Source organism: Acartia tonsa, chromosome 1 (genome assembly GCF_053477335.1).
Source record: "Acartia tonsa isolate MP-2025a chromosome 1, ASM5347733v1, whole genome shotgun sequence".
NCBI lineage: Eukaryota > Metazoa > Arthropoda > Copepoda > Calanoida > Acartiidae > Acartia > Acartia tonsa.
Genome location: NC_137260.1, coordinates 62,980,818 through 62,996,921, shown reverse-complemented (window position 1 = coordinate 62,996,921; position 16,104 = coordinate 62,980,818). Strand labels below are relative to the sequence as shown.

General features: G+C 30.1%; 1 protein-coding gene and 1 long non-coding RNA gene across 2 annotated transcripts; both read right to left on the bottom strand.

Moving 5' to 3' along the window:
- Positions 1-2,485: 2,485 nt before the first annotated feature.
- On the bottom strand, positions 2,486-5,422 carry LOC145326321 (uncharacterized). Its single transcript, XR_013881843.1, has 6 exons — positions 5,324-5,422; positions 4,901-4,962; positions 4,356-4,449; positions 3,944-3,990; positions 3,637-3,704; positions 2,486-3,201 (listed from the first exon to the last, which is right to left on the bottom strand). It is a non-coding gene; the product is annotated as an uncharacterized LOC145326321 (long non-coding RNA).
- A 3,206-nt stretch (positions 5,423-8,628) lies between these two features.
- Positions 8,629-16,021, bottom strand: LOC145328449 (uncharacterized). Its single transcript, XM_080172146.1, has 9 exons — positions 15,959-16,021; positions 13,636-13,721; positions 13,145-13,210; positions 11,874-11,954; positions 11,441-11,503; positions 10,870-10,987; positions 9,750-9,817; positions 9,245-9,328; positions 8,629-8,716 (listed from the first exon to the last, which is right to left on the bottom strand). Exons 3-9 carry the CDS (start codon positions 13,180-13,182, stop codon positions 8,629-8,631), a joined length of 540 nt encoding a protein of 179 aa, XP_080028272.1. The 5' UTR covers positions 13,183-13,210; positions 13,636-13,721; positions 15,959-16,021.
- Positions 16,022-16,104: the final 83 nt, after the last annotated feature.

The window sequence follows — 16,104 nt, the reverse complement described above, 5'->3', positions numbered from 1 at the left end:
GGAGGAAGGGGACAATGAGCTGTTTAATAATCTAGTCCTCAATGTTTTATAGTAATGCTTTCTTATTCGTTGACTTAAAAACTTTCGGGACTTTTATTGAATTGTAACAACTCATTGTAATTTACTGAGGGGGTAAATGTATGAATCATCATTGGGTACGTAAATCAATTTATCGACCTTTGCCTTATCCCTTTAGATCCCTGATAGCCCTGTATAAAAATAGACATTGTATTGCTTCACTTTTTCTCAGGGAAGCAGAGATAGGACAACGAAGGATAAAATAATTTTTAATGCTATGAAAATGCAATTTGCAACTGTTAGGTGAAAGAAAGAGTTGTAGATTAATCTTCTTATCACCATCTACTTTCTCCCTGAGTGTTTCTTCACTATAAATCATTTCTGGGCTTAATTGGTTTGGTCATTAAACTGCCGTTATTGCTAGGGTTAAAGGAATCGATATAATATATTACTTGGATGTTGCACCAGATTTTATTTACTCAAATAACGTAATACTCGCAGTTGACTAAAATACTGATACATTCCATACACCCCCTTTACCCCCATCCACTTCCCTCCTACTGAATGTACGAACTGACCAATAAATGAGGTCCAAGTTAGCAACCTAATTTGACGACAAATTTTCCACTGACAATAAATAACCACGTATATTCTATATCTAAGGATGTTAAAGAAATAGCTAAACAAAATGCACTCTCTCTGATCAAACTTGAATCAGGGCCCTTACATTTTGTGTACAATATATCCTTATATAAAAGTAACAAGATGTCCTTCTGTCTGTGTTTACCGAAGAATCTCGCTAACGGCTACACCGTGGCGATTCTCTTTTCAAAGTTTAGCTTCTCATAGCTTCCTAGTAAGGTTTATAACTATTTCGGGGGGAATTTTTATTCTATTTATCCATTCCTAAATCTTAACCAACCCAGGGGCTGAATAAAATGCGTTTTATTGCGTATGAGGGGTGTGTTTAATAGTCTATGTCTTAAAAATGATACTCTACTCTACAAGCAATGCTTTATGTTCCCTGGCAATTGATCTTTTAATAGATGTTTCTAGAGTTTATAGACATGAGTTGCGCGATGGTTTCCCTCAAAGTTCCTAGTCGAGAACAGAAGAAATCCCCCTCCTTTTATTGAGAAACATTTATAATGCGAGAGGTAATTTTCCGTGTGATTTTTTCCACTTTAGATACGGGGCGTACGGGGTTAGTCATGGTAGAAGTTATAACTTTTTTAAAAATCATAATAAATCTTTTTATTATGAAGTTACCCTACCCTAAGAATAGTTCAAAACTTAACTAGACCTTCAAATAGTTTAACTGTATCGGTTCAGTGGTTAGCAAAACCCTAAGCTACAGACACACATTCTGTTACTTTTATAAAGAATTACAGAAAATTTGTATTAATAAGGTTTCGTGATATTTTTTTATTAAAAATAACCTCTTTTAACATTTGTAAGGTAAGATTTCACTAAATTAAAGTCAGGAACAAAAATGCAGATAAACTCAATTATATGCTTAGTAACCCAGTTATACTGTGGCTATTTCCATAAGAAGCATATCATTCGAACACTGCTTGGTTAGAAAACAACCGTAAACTTTTAATTTTAAAAAGTTGGTAAGATTAAGTAATATTGAAGATTTTTTAAAAATCTAAATGAACTTTTAAAATCCTTGAAAATATAACATTGTGACGGAGAAACATGCATACGGACGGACGTACATCTATATTCTATTTACAAAGTTGCTACGCTCCAAAAATACAGTACCCAAATTATTAAAAGAACAAGGATGAAAAAAGCGAAGCACTAATACGGTAGGACAAACAGACATTAACACTAGTGTCAGAACTGAATAATCAGAATATAAATGTATAAGAGTCAAAGCGAAATTGTAATTAAGTTTGTTGAAACACTGTTTGATACAAGATAATGTTTATGGACATACTTACATTTGAAGGACTTGATTATAGAGTTGCTTCGCTTATATATTGTACTTTGTTGTCCCAGAAATTAACATGCCAAAATTTAGATTAATTGGATAATTCGATTACATAAAAATTTGTTGTTAAAAAAGTAGAAATATCAACATGTTTAAAATGGACGTACGGACATTCTGGTAATGATTATAGAGTTGCTACGCTTTCTAAATCGTACCTAACTACTACAGGAATCACTATGCAAAGTTTGAAATCGACAATTCTAACATGCCTAAATGAACGAAAAAAGCTATCCATTTTGGATGGACGGACCGACCCTAACTATAGGAAAGCTTCGCTTTTAAGAAGTATGCGGATATCTATAATAATAAGTAAAAAATCCGGGACCCAAAATGCAAAATAGAATAGTAATAAAAAGAACAATTATTATGACGTAGCATAATAATTATATAACAATAAAAACTTAGATAATTATTGTGTTACCAGCTAACCAATAATTAAATAATAATTACGGAACAATTAAAAAGAAATAATTGATAGAAATTTTATTTACAAAATTTTACATTGTAATTATTTACAAAATTAAAACAATTGCACATTTGAGATCTTTGTTGTTGAAATAAAATAAATAATAAATTTGTAAATGCAGTATTTTTCTTTTTATATTTCAAATCTTGTATGATATTCTTAAAACTTTTTGATTATTTGCATTTAGTCGTCGTTGTAAAAGTAAACTTTTTTAGAATTTTATTTACAATAATATGGTATAGTCCTCTTAAGGGGCGTTTCGTCGGATTTCCACAGTAGCTTTTCCCCTATTTCCAGCACCTGCGGGGGGCTCTAACCCTTTGGGCCAATTGTCTAACCTTACCTAACCCATAACCTATCAAAAGTTAGTGTGAAAATATGACGAAACGCCCCTTAAGGCGTTGCCATGAAAGGGACTATACCCCAATAATTTTATAACAATTAAACAAGGATGACAACACTCATAAGTAGCGAAGTGATATGTGAACAATCGAAAATAAAGCTACTTATCCTTTCATTTATAATAATTTTGACAAAAAAATAAATTTACAGCTTTTATAGCAGCTGAGTAAATCGCATTAAAAATGAACTGACGGAAGGACAGAAAAAGTTTTGTATAGAACAGCTTTGCTACTAAAAAAGTAAAAAGATGCATAAATTTTAGAGATATTGTGTTCTAAGCTCGAATAGTAGAACCAAGAGATGAAATTGAGGTTTCCTAAAAGTAAAATTATGATCATGTACTAGATATCCTATATAATAACAAATAATAAGGTTATTTGTCTAAAGTATATGATCTCTAAAACTACTAAACTCATTGGGTTTTCTATTTAGAGTTAGCCTCGCATTGGTCCTGTGATCGTTTTTGGCTGTCAGCTATTTCCAGATTTAAGTCTTGGGATGGTTTTAAGCCCACTTTAATTTTTTTAGAATCTCACTGCCGCTTTGAATACAGGGGCCTAGATGCTAACGGCGAGCCACGAATGTACTATAATGGACTAGAAAAATACCAAGTACTATAGGTATACTTACTTGGTAATCAGGAGGATAATCAGAAAATGGATTCAGAGGTGTACTATCATGTAATAACTATGTACTATCATGTACTAACTATGTTCTATCATGTACTAGAGGAGTACATAGGTATACTTACTTGATAATCAGGAGGATAATCAGAAAATGGATTTAGAGGTGTACTATCATGAACAGCCAAAGGAATGCCTATAAATGTTTAAGGATTTTTAACAAACTTAAGTAAAATGTATTGTTGTTAAGCATTTTCCAAAAAATGTATTTTAAATAATTGTTTATCTATAACTACTTATTTAACTATTAACATGGGAGTAAGAAACATATACAGATCATTGGGAGGGGGAGGGGGGGGGGGGGCAATTCCGTATCATCTCAACCAAGTAAAGCTACTTAATGTTAATAGCTTTTTTCCGATGGATTTAGTTTACCTTGTCCAGTTTCAATTCTACTTAGAGCCAAGAACTTCTGTCTCAATCTAAAAACAATAACAAGGATGATAATATCCATGACAGTAATAAACAATTACAGCTTCTCGTTATAAATTACATTTCTTATGTTTTTAGAAGATTCGACTTTTCTCTACAGTTAGTCTTTTTATAGATCCCTTAATCGGGGATTATACCTCATAAGAGAAATTATTTTTTTGCCCCTATATCTTCAAAGGGTGCAGCCGCTAGTACCTGTATATACCAAGACCTAGTACTGTAAAAACTGCCAGAAACACCATTGTAGCTCCAGTTATACTAAATATAATATCAATATACCTGTATATACCAAGACCTAATACAGTAAAAACAGCCAGAAGTGGCTCCAGCTATACTAAATATAATATTATTATACCTGTATATACCTAGACCTAGTACTGTAAAAACTGCCAGAAACACCACAGTAGCTCCAGCTATACCGAAGCTTATTCCAATCAACTTGCCTGTATCTAAAATAAAAGAAAAATAAATCAAGATGTTTTTCCAACAATTAATGAGAGTTTTATTTTTAAAATTCAAACAGACACACAGAAGAAAGCTATTTATCCTTAAAATCATAAAAGTTGAAAAGTTGCTTTCAAATGTTATTTGTACATATGTAGAGTCGTCAATTTTGACATGGGACTGTAAATTTGGACATTCAACTGATACCCAATGTTGTATAACATGTTTTCTCATTTTAAGTTAAAAACTTTGGGTACTTTATTGGTTTAAATTTGCAGTGCCCAAACTTTTCAACTAATAAATTGAATTTGAATCTAGATGCAAGTGATAATCTTGTTTTTACAATTGTGTATGTACATCAATTTATCATCCATTGACTTATCCATTAAACTTCTTGGCAAATAGTAGCTGCACTACTTACAATATTGCCTTCGCTATCCAATGTAAAAATGTTACCTAAGCCTCCAGGACAATTGGGCTGAACTTGCAACATGTTACTCCACTCAGAATATAAATACCTTAACAAAATTCCATAAATATAGAGTTAAATATCGTAATACAAATTTTTAATCAGAAAATAACAAATCCTATGACAACAATATACAGTAATTATAAGTAAAGCATCTCTATAATCAATTCTTAAAAAGGATAGTATGTCTTTTTATAGTATCCTGTAATTTTTCAACAACTTTATGTACAATTTTGTTTAGATTCACATTAAAACTTTAGAAGTTTTTTTCTATTGATGTTTTAGGATAAAGAACAAACTAATTTTCTTAATTTCAAATTAAATAATGGTAAAAAGAAATATTTTTGTTTGTTTGTTTTAAATACATCGACAGGTTTGCCCGGCAGACAGACAGTAAAAATGGATCAAACCTGACATTGTCATCATAAATGACATAGTTGTAGCATCTGATTGAAACATTCAGGTGTAAACAATTATTCTCATGTACAAGTCCATACTCTAATTCAGAAGATCTAAAATTAAATGATATAATTATAGCATCTGATTGAAATATTCAGGTGTATACAATTATTCTCATGTACAAGTCCATACTCTAATTCAGAAGATCTAAAATTAAATGATATAATTGTAGCATCTGATTGAAATATTCAGGTGTATACAATTATTCTCATGTACAAGTCCATACTCTAATTCAGAAGATCTAAGATTAAATGATATAATTGTAGCATCTGATTGAAATATTCAGGTGTATACAATTATTCTCATGTACAAGTCCATACTCTAATTCAGAAGATCTAAAATTAAATGATATAATTGTAGCATCTGATTGAAATATTCAGGTGTATACAATTATTCTCATGTACAAGTCCATACTCTAATTCAGAAGATCTAAAATTAAATGATATAATTGTAGCATCTGATTGAAATATTCAGGTGTAAACAATTATTCTCATGTACAAGTCCATACTCTAATTCAGAAGATCTAAAATTAAATGATATAATTGTAGCATCTGATTGAAATATTCAGATGTATACAATTATTCTCATGTACAAGTCCATACTCTAATTCAGAAGATCTAAAATTAAATGATATAATTGTAGCATCTGATTGAAATATTCAGGTGTATACAATTATTCTCATGTACAAGTCCATACTCTAATTCAGAAGATCTAAAATTAAATGATATAATTGTAGCATCTGATTGAAATATTCAGGTGTATACAATTATTCTCATGTACAAGTCCATACTCTAATTCAGAAGATCTAAGATTAAATGATATAGTTGTAGCATCTGATTGAAATATTCAGGTGTATACAATTATTCTCATGTACAAGTCCATACTCTAATTCAGAAGATCTAAAATTAAATGATATAATTGTAGCATCTGATTGAAATATTCAGGTGTATACAATTATTCTCATGTACAAGTCCATACTCTAATTCAGAAGATCTAAAATTAAATGATATAATTGTAGCATCTGATTGAAATATTCAGGTGTATACAATTATTCTCATGTACACGTCCATACTCTAATTCAGAAGATCTAAAATTAAATGATATAGTTGTAGCATCTGATTGAAACATTCAGGTGTATACAATTATTCTCATGTACAAGTCCATACTCTAATTCAGAAGATCTAAGATTAAATGATATAATTGTATCCATCTGATTGAAATATTCAGGTGTATACAATTATTCTCATGTACAAGTCCATACTCTAATTCAGAAGATCTAAAATTAAATGATATAATTGTAGCATCTGATTGAAACATTCAGGTGTATACAATTATTCTCATGTACAAGTCCATACTCTAATTCAGAAGATCTAAAATTAAATGATATAATTGTAGCATCTGATTGAAATATTCAGGTGTATACAATTATTCTCATGTACAAGTCCATACTCTAATTCAGAAGATCTAAAATTAAATGATATAATTGTAGCATCTGATTGAAATATTCAGGTGTATACAATTATTCTCATGTACAAGTCCATACTCTAATTCAGAAGATCTAAAATTAAATGATATAATTGTAGCATCTGATTGAAATATTCAGGTGTATACAATTATTCTCATGTACAAGTCCATACTCTAATTCAGAAGATCTAAAATTAAATGATATAATTATAGCATCTGATTGAAATATTCAGATAAATACAATTATTCTCATGTACAAGTCCTAACTCTAATTCAGAAGATCTAAAATTAAATGATATAATTGTAGCATCTGATTGAAACATTCAGGTGTATACAATTATTCTCATGTACAAGTCCATACTCTAATTCAGAAGATCTAAAATTAAATGATATAATTGTAGCATCTGATTGAAACATTCAGGTGTATACAATTATTCTCATGTACAAGTCCATACTCTAATTCAGAAGATCTAAAATTAAATGATATAATTGTAGCATCTGATTGAAATATTCAGGTGTATACAATTATTCTCATGTACAAGTCCATACTCTAATTCAGAAGATCTAAGATTAAATGATATAATTGTAGCATCTGATTGAAACATTCAGGTGTATACAATTATTCTCATGTACAAGTCCATACTCTAATTCAGAAGATCTAAAATTAAATGATATAATTGTAGCATCTGATTGAAATATTCAGGTGTATACAATTATTCTCATGTACAAGTCCATACTCTAATTCAGAAGATCTAAAATTAAATGATATAATTGTAGCATCTGATTGAAATATTCAGGTGTATACAATTATTCTCATGTACAAGTCCATACTCTAATTCAGAAGATCTAAGATTAAATGATATAATTGTAGCATCTGATTGAAACATTCAGGTGTATACAATTATTCTCATGTACAAGTCCATACTCTAATTCAGAAGATCTAAAATTAAATGATATAATTGTAGCATCTGATTGAAATATTCAGGTGTATACAATTATTCTCATGTACAAGTCCATACTCTAATTCAGAAGATCTAAGATTAAATGATATAGTTGTAGCATCTGATTGAAATATTCAGGTGTATACAATTATTCTCATGTACACGTCCATACTCTAATTCAGAAGATCTAAAATTAAATGATATAATTGTAGCATCTGATTGAAACATTCAGGTGTATACAATTATTCTCATGTACAAGTCCATACTCTAATTCAGAAGATCTAAAATTAAATGATATAATTGTAGCATCTGATTGAAATATTCAGGTGTATACAATTATTCTCATGTACAAGTCCATACTCTAATTCAGAAGATCTAAGATTAAATGATATAATTGTAGCATCTGATAGAAATATTCAGGTGTATACAATTATTCTCATGTACAAGTCCATACTCTAATTCAGAAGATCTAAAATTAAATGATATAATTGTAGCATCTGATTGAAACATTCAGGTGTATACAATTATTCTCATGTACAAGTCCATACTCTAATTCAGAAGATCTAAAATTAAATGATATAATTGTAGCATCTGATTGAAATATTCAGGTGTAAACAATTATTCTCATGTACAAGTCCATACTCTAATTCAGAAGATCTAAAATTAAATGATATAATTATAGCATCTGATTGAAATATTCAGATAAATACAATTATTCTCATGTACAAGTCCATACTCTAATTCAGAAGATCTAAGATTAAATGATATAGTTGTAGCATCTGATTGAAATATTCAGGTGTATACAATTATTCTCATGTACAAGTCCATACTCTAATTCAGAAGATCTAAAATTAAATGATATAGTTGTAGTATCTGATTGAAACATTCAGGTGTAAACAATTATTCTCATGTACAAGTCCATACTCTAATTCAGAAGATCTAAAATTAAATGATATAATTATAGCATCTGATTGAAATATTCAGATAAATACAATTATTCTCATGTACAAGTCCTAACTCTAATTCAGAAGATCTAAAATTAAATGATATAATTGTAGTATCTGATTGAAACATTCAGATGCTACAATTATTCTCATGAACAAGTCCATACTCTCATTCAGAAGACCTAGAATTAAAGATATTTTATTATAAAGCTATAAATCTTCCCTGTGCTATAAGAAGCTTCACTGTAATGGATCATCAGTTTGGGAGATTTATATAAGGCAAATGTCAAATAAGAAAGACAAGAAAATCATTTTTATTTTCTGTATATCCCCAATGACTATAAATAAAATTAGCCCTTCTGTATAGATGAAAATTATTGATTGAAAAGTTTGGAACTAACCTATCAAAATTCAATAAGAGTACTCAAAGTTTTTGAGCCAACGAATAAAATATAAAACTTTGGGTACCAATGTAATTTACAGTCCAATGTCCCCTTTCTCCCTGATAATTTGTGATACTTACGTAGTAATATTAGTATCCGCACAACAGTTTGTTAAATTGTCGTCTTCACAGGAAGGTTCTTGCAATTTTAATCTGACATGCTCTCTAAACAAATAAAGGGGCGTTTTGTCATATTTTCGCAATGGCTTTTGATAGGTTATTTTAGGTTAAGTTATGTGATTGCCCCGCAGGGTTACAGCTTCCCGCAGAGCCTAAAGATAGGAGAAAATCTACTGAGAAAATACGAAGAAACGCCCCTTAAAAGACATTGTCAAGAAAGGGACTATACCAGTAATTTTTACACAAATAAACAAAGTTAATAATTATATATTTATTGTTATTATAATTAGGGGTAGAGAAGTTTGGAGGGAAATTTTTTACCTTTAAATACAGAATACAAGAATCGATATTTCTCGCATAAAAGAAGGCCAACAAATAATCTGAAATAGCTATTACTCAATAATGCACAGTTATCTCGCAACGCACATTAATGCACAAAAAATAAAAATATATTTTTGATACTTACAATAGTTTGTTATCAAAGACTTTAGCCTCACACTGGTCTGCCAAGCCAGACTCAAAATTTAGATACACCTAAAATATAATAAAACCATATATCAAAACACATACCCAATGATGATAATCAAAATTACACCTTCTATAGATTGATTAAAAAGGTTGGACAATACTAGTTTGGAACCAACCAATCAATATTCAATAAATGTACCAAAACTTTTTAAACTAAAGAATAAGAATTTAAAACTCTGTGAACAAGTGTAATTTACAATGTTCCCTTTCTCCCCGCTTAAAAGCTTACAAAACAAGGATGACAACATCCATAACAGCGAAGCTCTGAAACGATAGGACAAACGGACATTAACACTTTTATAGTGTCAGAAATGAATAATCAGAATATAAATGAATAAGAGTCAAAGCAAAATTGTGAGTCAATTTGTTGAAAAACTTCTTGATACAGAATAATGTTTAAATGGGCATATCTTCATTTTTAGGACTTGATTATATAGTTGCTTTGCTTATAATATTGTACTTTGTTGTCCCAGAAATCATTATACCAAAAATATGAACAATTGGATAATTAAATCAAATAAAAATTTCCTGTTAAAAAAATAAAAAAATAAACATGTTTAAAATGGACGTAAGGTCATTCTGGTAATGGTTATAGAGTTGCTACGCTTTCTAAATCGTACCTAACTACTACAGCAATCACCATGTAAAGTTTTAAATTGATAGGACAATTCTAACATGCTTAAATTAACGAAAAAAGGACCGACCCTAATTATAGAAAAGCTTCGCTTTTAAAAATCAATTATGAACGTTTTTCAGTGCTACAATCATAAAGTTGTTTTTTTTTCCATTTATTTCTTTACTAACAAAAGTTAGCATTTTGAACCAACTCACCAGTAATCAGTAAGGCCTATTAAAGAAGCTAAAATAAAATGTTTACCTCCCCATTATCTTTAGTATTAGCAGATAGTAGAACTGGGTAGAACGGCTGTTCTTTAATATAACTTGGTTTATATAATATTATTCTATACCTTCCCATTATCTTTAGTATTAGCAGATAGTAGAACTGGGTAGAACAGTTGTTCTTTGATATAACTTTTTTATTTAATATTATTCTATACCTTCCCATTATCTTTAGTATTAGCAGATAGTAGAACTGGATAGAACGGCTGTTCTTTAATATAACTTGGTTTTGACCAGGCAGTACAGTCATAAAATTTACACATTCTCATTCGTAACCTTAAAAAAATTATCAAAGAAATATTGAAAATCTAAACTTTATCAAGAAATTTTAATAGATATGTTCCTTTAACAAAAATACATGAAGCTTTATGATACACTTGCGGCAACGCTCTGAGCAATGAGCATCTAGGAGCTCTATATTTGAAGGACTATGGAAAATAGTCTAAAACCAAACTTTAACAGAAAATTTAAATAGCCTAAAACAATCCAGTTACCTATTAGAAGCTTCCACGAATCGGAGAACTTAATCGGTTCAATAGTTATCAAAATCTTAAGCTACAGACCAAAAAACATACTCTTTTATATAATAGAATACACTTTTAAACTTTTAATTCTATAAGAATAGTCACTTAAGACTGCAAATAAATGTTCTTGCAAAGACGTTACTTGATATTTATATGTATGAATCCGATCTACAATTTAATTGAAACAGTTAAATTAAAATCTTACTTTGGACATGGACTTAAAACATGTAGAGATGTCCAATCCAGTGAGAGATATGAACTGCAGGATCTAAAAAGTAAATATTAAGTTAGAAATACAAGGATAGAAAAAAAATCTAGACATGAAAACTTTTGCAATTTAAAACAGCTTTATTTCAACAAAGCATTTGAAACTTGTCAAACTAAATTGACAGAAATATAGATTTTCTTAATTTTTGGCAGCAACTCTATAAACAAAATATTTCTTTGTTCTTTATGTAGTAACAGAAAGTTTACTACAAAGATATTCATTATTGGAAAACCTATGAATTTTCTACTGCTTAAAACTTTTTATTAGATTCTTATTTATGTTCTTCTTTTGGAAATAATTTTCCTTAGTTTAACTTTAAAGATATATTTTCACAATTGCTTTAGTTTCAGACTGTTCTGTTTAAAATAACCTGTTTTGGATAGAAGAAGAAATATCGAGCTGGCACATTGTATGTTCATCTAGCTTTTCATCTTCCAAATTTGATCTCACACTAAAGATTTTAATTTGTAGTGCAACAAAATGTCTCAAAAAACGTCATGCGACGTCATAAAAATGAGGGAGATGAGAGAAGAAGTAGTAAAGAAAACCCTTAAAAAATATATGGATAATCCCTTTTTTTATGACGTCACATGACTGATTTTTGAGTCACTTTGTCCCACTACTTTAATTTTCTATTTAGTAAAGTTAAATTAAATCCAAGTGTTATTAAAAAGTAATTCATTGCAAAAATTGTCAGTTAATAAAAAATTACAAATATGTCAAAGAAAACATTTCTTTTTCGGATAAACATAAATTTGAAATAGGTTGACCTTTCCTCAACTAAACATTTAAATTTAAAATTTGAGAAAATTATCTATGACGATTCTTTTGTCTAAAAGAAAAGAAGTTTATATTTGGCACATCTTATATAATTTTTTACTTAAACACTCTTGTATTTTAGTTGGTCCTTCCGACAGTAATGCTATATAGTTATGTTCTATTTTCAGGGATAGGGAGGGGGGGAGGGGGGGGTGGAGAGACTTAAGACCGTAAATTAAACTAGTACCCAAAGTTTTATCACATTGTTATTTTATTTGATGATTTCTAAAACTTTGGGTACTGATATTGAATTGTAAATGGTTAGATTAGAGTAAAACACTAGAGGGAGAAGGGGTTAAATAACTGTATCTCCCCATCGAAACCGCCTTGTGCAACCTTTCTATTGGGTCATTGGAAATCAACCAGTGGTGTCGCTTATATAAAAACAGCCAAGTAGCAGAAAATAATTTAGAAGCAGACAAAAGAGGTCTTTGAAAAAGGAAGGGGGGAGTTTTCTGTGTATACATCTATACTATAGATCTGTTAGTTAGTTCAAAACTAGGGATGTAACCAATAATCTTATCCACTTTCTTATATTTATCTCTTGGGATCAATATCAATTTATCGTCCATTGTCTTATCCTTTAAGATACATATTTTAAAAGTCTTCATACTGACTTATTTATGTATATGTTCGATCATAACATTATATGTATTTAGCCATAAATGTGTCAAAAATGCTTTAAAACAGACCTTTTTGACCTAAAACTGATAAAACTTGGGCTTGTAAATACACTGTTTCAGTAACTTGGGTTTGTTTTGTAAGCATTTTTGACAAGTTATAGCAAAAAACATATATGAAAATAAATTTATGAATGCTTACCTGAGATGTCCATTTACAATGTAGGCAGCCTTAATCATAACAGGCCTTTGTGGAAGCGTACACCATCTAAATTAAAGTTCTACTAACTTATAGTTGTTTTTGTAAAGTATATAATTTTTTTCTTGTAAGAGTTTTTGCTTTTAGTGGTGTGGATCTATCCCCCCACGGAATTGGATATAACAAAAATTCTCTAAAGTAAACAGATAAAGAAGCTTTATTTTGGTTTAGCGGTTACCGAGTTCTTTTGTCATACAGACAGACAAACAGAAATGCCGCTTATTTTACATAAGGAGGATCAAAATATCAGACCAAATCCATCGAGTTTTGTGTAGCCTATAATAGGAGTTACCATTACATTAAACTTAAATATAAATGACTCTTTAGGGCTTTGGAAACCTTAAATCCTATGCCATTCTAAGCTAGATTTTGCCTAATATTAAATCCTTCGATACGAGAGAGAAATTCATTTTTACAGCTGTAACATATTTTACCTTTGTTTTTGAGTGTAAATACTAGAATTGGTAATCAGGTGGACACCTCCCCATAATAGATAGCAGGTACTTTCTTGTAATTCGCTACACATAACAAAAATATTCTTGATTGATTTTAATTAGTTATGGTTACTCCATAGCTAGTTTATGTCTTCCAGTCTATAACTTTCATATGTCCGTTTGTCCATCAACTCTACATACACACAACAAAATTATTCTTGTTTAATTTTAATTAGTTGTGGCTACTCAATAGTTAGTTTATGTTTGTCTGTCTGACTCTTAACTTAAATGAATAGCAGGTACTTTCTTGTAATTCGCTACACACGAAAAAAATCATTCTTGTTTTACTTTAATTAGTTCTATAACTGTCCAAAAACCTGGAGATGCGATCCTCAATTTTCAAATTCTTTGAACGTACATATAAGACTTTTATAGAAATGCTTCGCATCCAAAACTATCTCTCTATGCTTGATATAAAGTCAACACTTTATAGAGCAGATTATGAATATTTGATTGACGTGTGCCCCGCAATTATCCAGTAGCAATCAGGCGCAAGACACAATTACTTTAGCTAGGCCCACGGCATTATTTGTATCCTTTTATGCATTCATAGGCCTATCTCTACCTATATGACACCATATATGGGTAACGCTAGCCTATTCATGGTAATTTGTATGTGATTTGCTAATAGTATATGTTTATTAAAGACATTATGTTTATTGTTAAAGTAACCATGTAAACAATCAGTACAAATATGTATGCCTACAACCATGCCTGATTTACGTCACATATTAACATACAGACATTTAATTGCACAGACAAACACTAAGATCCTGGTCCAAAGCTAATGTTATAGCATGTACCTCTTAAATTTATTTAGTTATTTATTGACTCTCCTACCATCAACTTCTCTTTCTGGCTTTAAAAGGTAATGACTTAGTTGTTTGGCATGCATTGTAGTTTAAATTTAGGCCCCTTGGTACTTAGCATGAATTGAGCTTAGGCCTTATGTTAGAATTCTAACACTTAGCACAATTCACTGCTTGGGACTTAGGGCACATTTCTGTCCTACTCTACTTATAACTTTAACACTTATCCTGTAAATATCTTCATACTTAACTTATGCACTTGTAATATAAATACACTTTATAAAAACATTTTCCTTCCTTAATGCTTAATATACTTATATAATTCTGATCGAATATCAAAACCAACCATTTATTCTTAGATTAAAGCAACATAATACTTCGCGTGGGTCTTTTGTTGAGCTTCCACCAGCTCAACCAAATTCGTATTATACTTGTGGGAATAGAGGGTTAAGCATTCTAAACAAATGAACCGACGATGAGAATGTCTATGTGTATTGCAGTAAAAGTAGGTTTTTAGTAGTACTCATAGAAGAGCGGTCTCCATACCTAAATTTGGACAAACGCCCCATTCGCACACACAAACCTAATCTATAATAAAATGTAGAACGATGTCAGTCTGTCTGTCTGCCCTTCAGAAGCTTAAGATAACTATATAACCAATACCTCCCTATAAGGGATAGCAGGTACTTTCTTGTAATTCGCTACACATAACAAAATTATTCTTGTTTGATTTTAATTAGTGTAGCTACTCTATTTCTAGTATATGTTTGTCTGTCTGTCTGTCTGACTCCTCACTAAAATGAATAGCATATACTTTCTTGTAATTCGCTACACACACCAAAATCATTCTTGTTTTACTTTAATTAGTTCTATTTCTGTCCAAAAACCTAATCTATAATACAAAGTAGATTGATGTCTGTCTGTCTGTCTGTCCTTCTGAAGCTTAAGATAACTATGTCAGTCTTTCCATTACCTCCTAATAATAAATAGCATGTATTTTCTTGTAATTTGCTACACACAACAAAATTAATCTTGATTAACTTTATTTTGCTGTAGCTATTCAATAACTTGTATACATATGTCTGGCTGTCTGACACCTAACTAAAAAGATCAGCAGTTATTTTCTTTTATCTTCGAGAAAAAAAATCATTCTTTTTAATTTTAATATATTGTAGCTATTCTGTAACTAGATTTATAACCTTCTTGAAATTTTCTGTACTTACAGTGAAACCATTCTTGCGCAATTTATATACAAATGTGAAATGAAACCGACAGACTGGGCCAAAGTAGAAAATAGCTGCCTTACAAACAACTATTTTTTAATGTTTTTTCCAATATAGGCCTATCTCAACATACTAGGATTTATACTTTTTTTGTCGTTAGCTTGAAATTGCAATACTATATTTGGACTACCCTTAGTAATTTTGAATAGATCAAGAATAAAATGATTTCCTCAGATATAGTCTAGTTGATTGTGAATATAATTTCTCTGTTGTTCCCACTACACAACTCTGTTTACTTCTAATTTCAAGTGATTTTTAATAAACAGACTACCTTAAATTGAAAATATGTTGATTTTTTTACTTTTTTAAGAACAGAT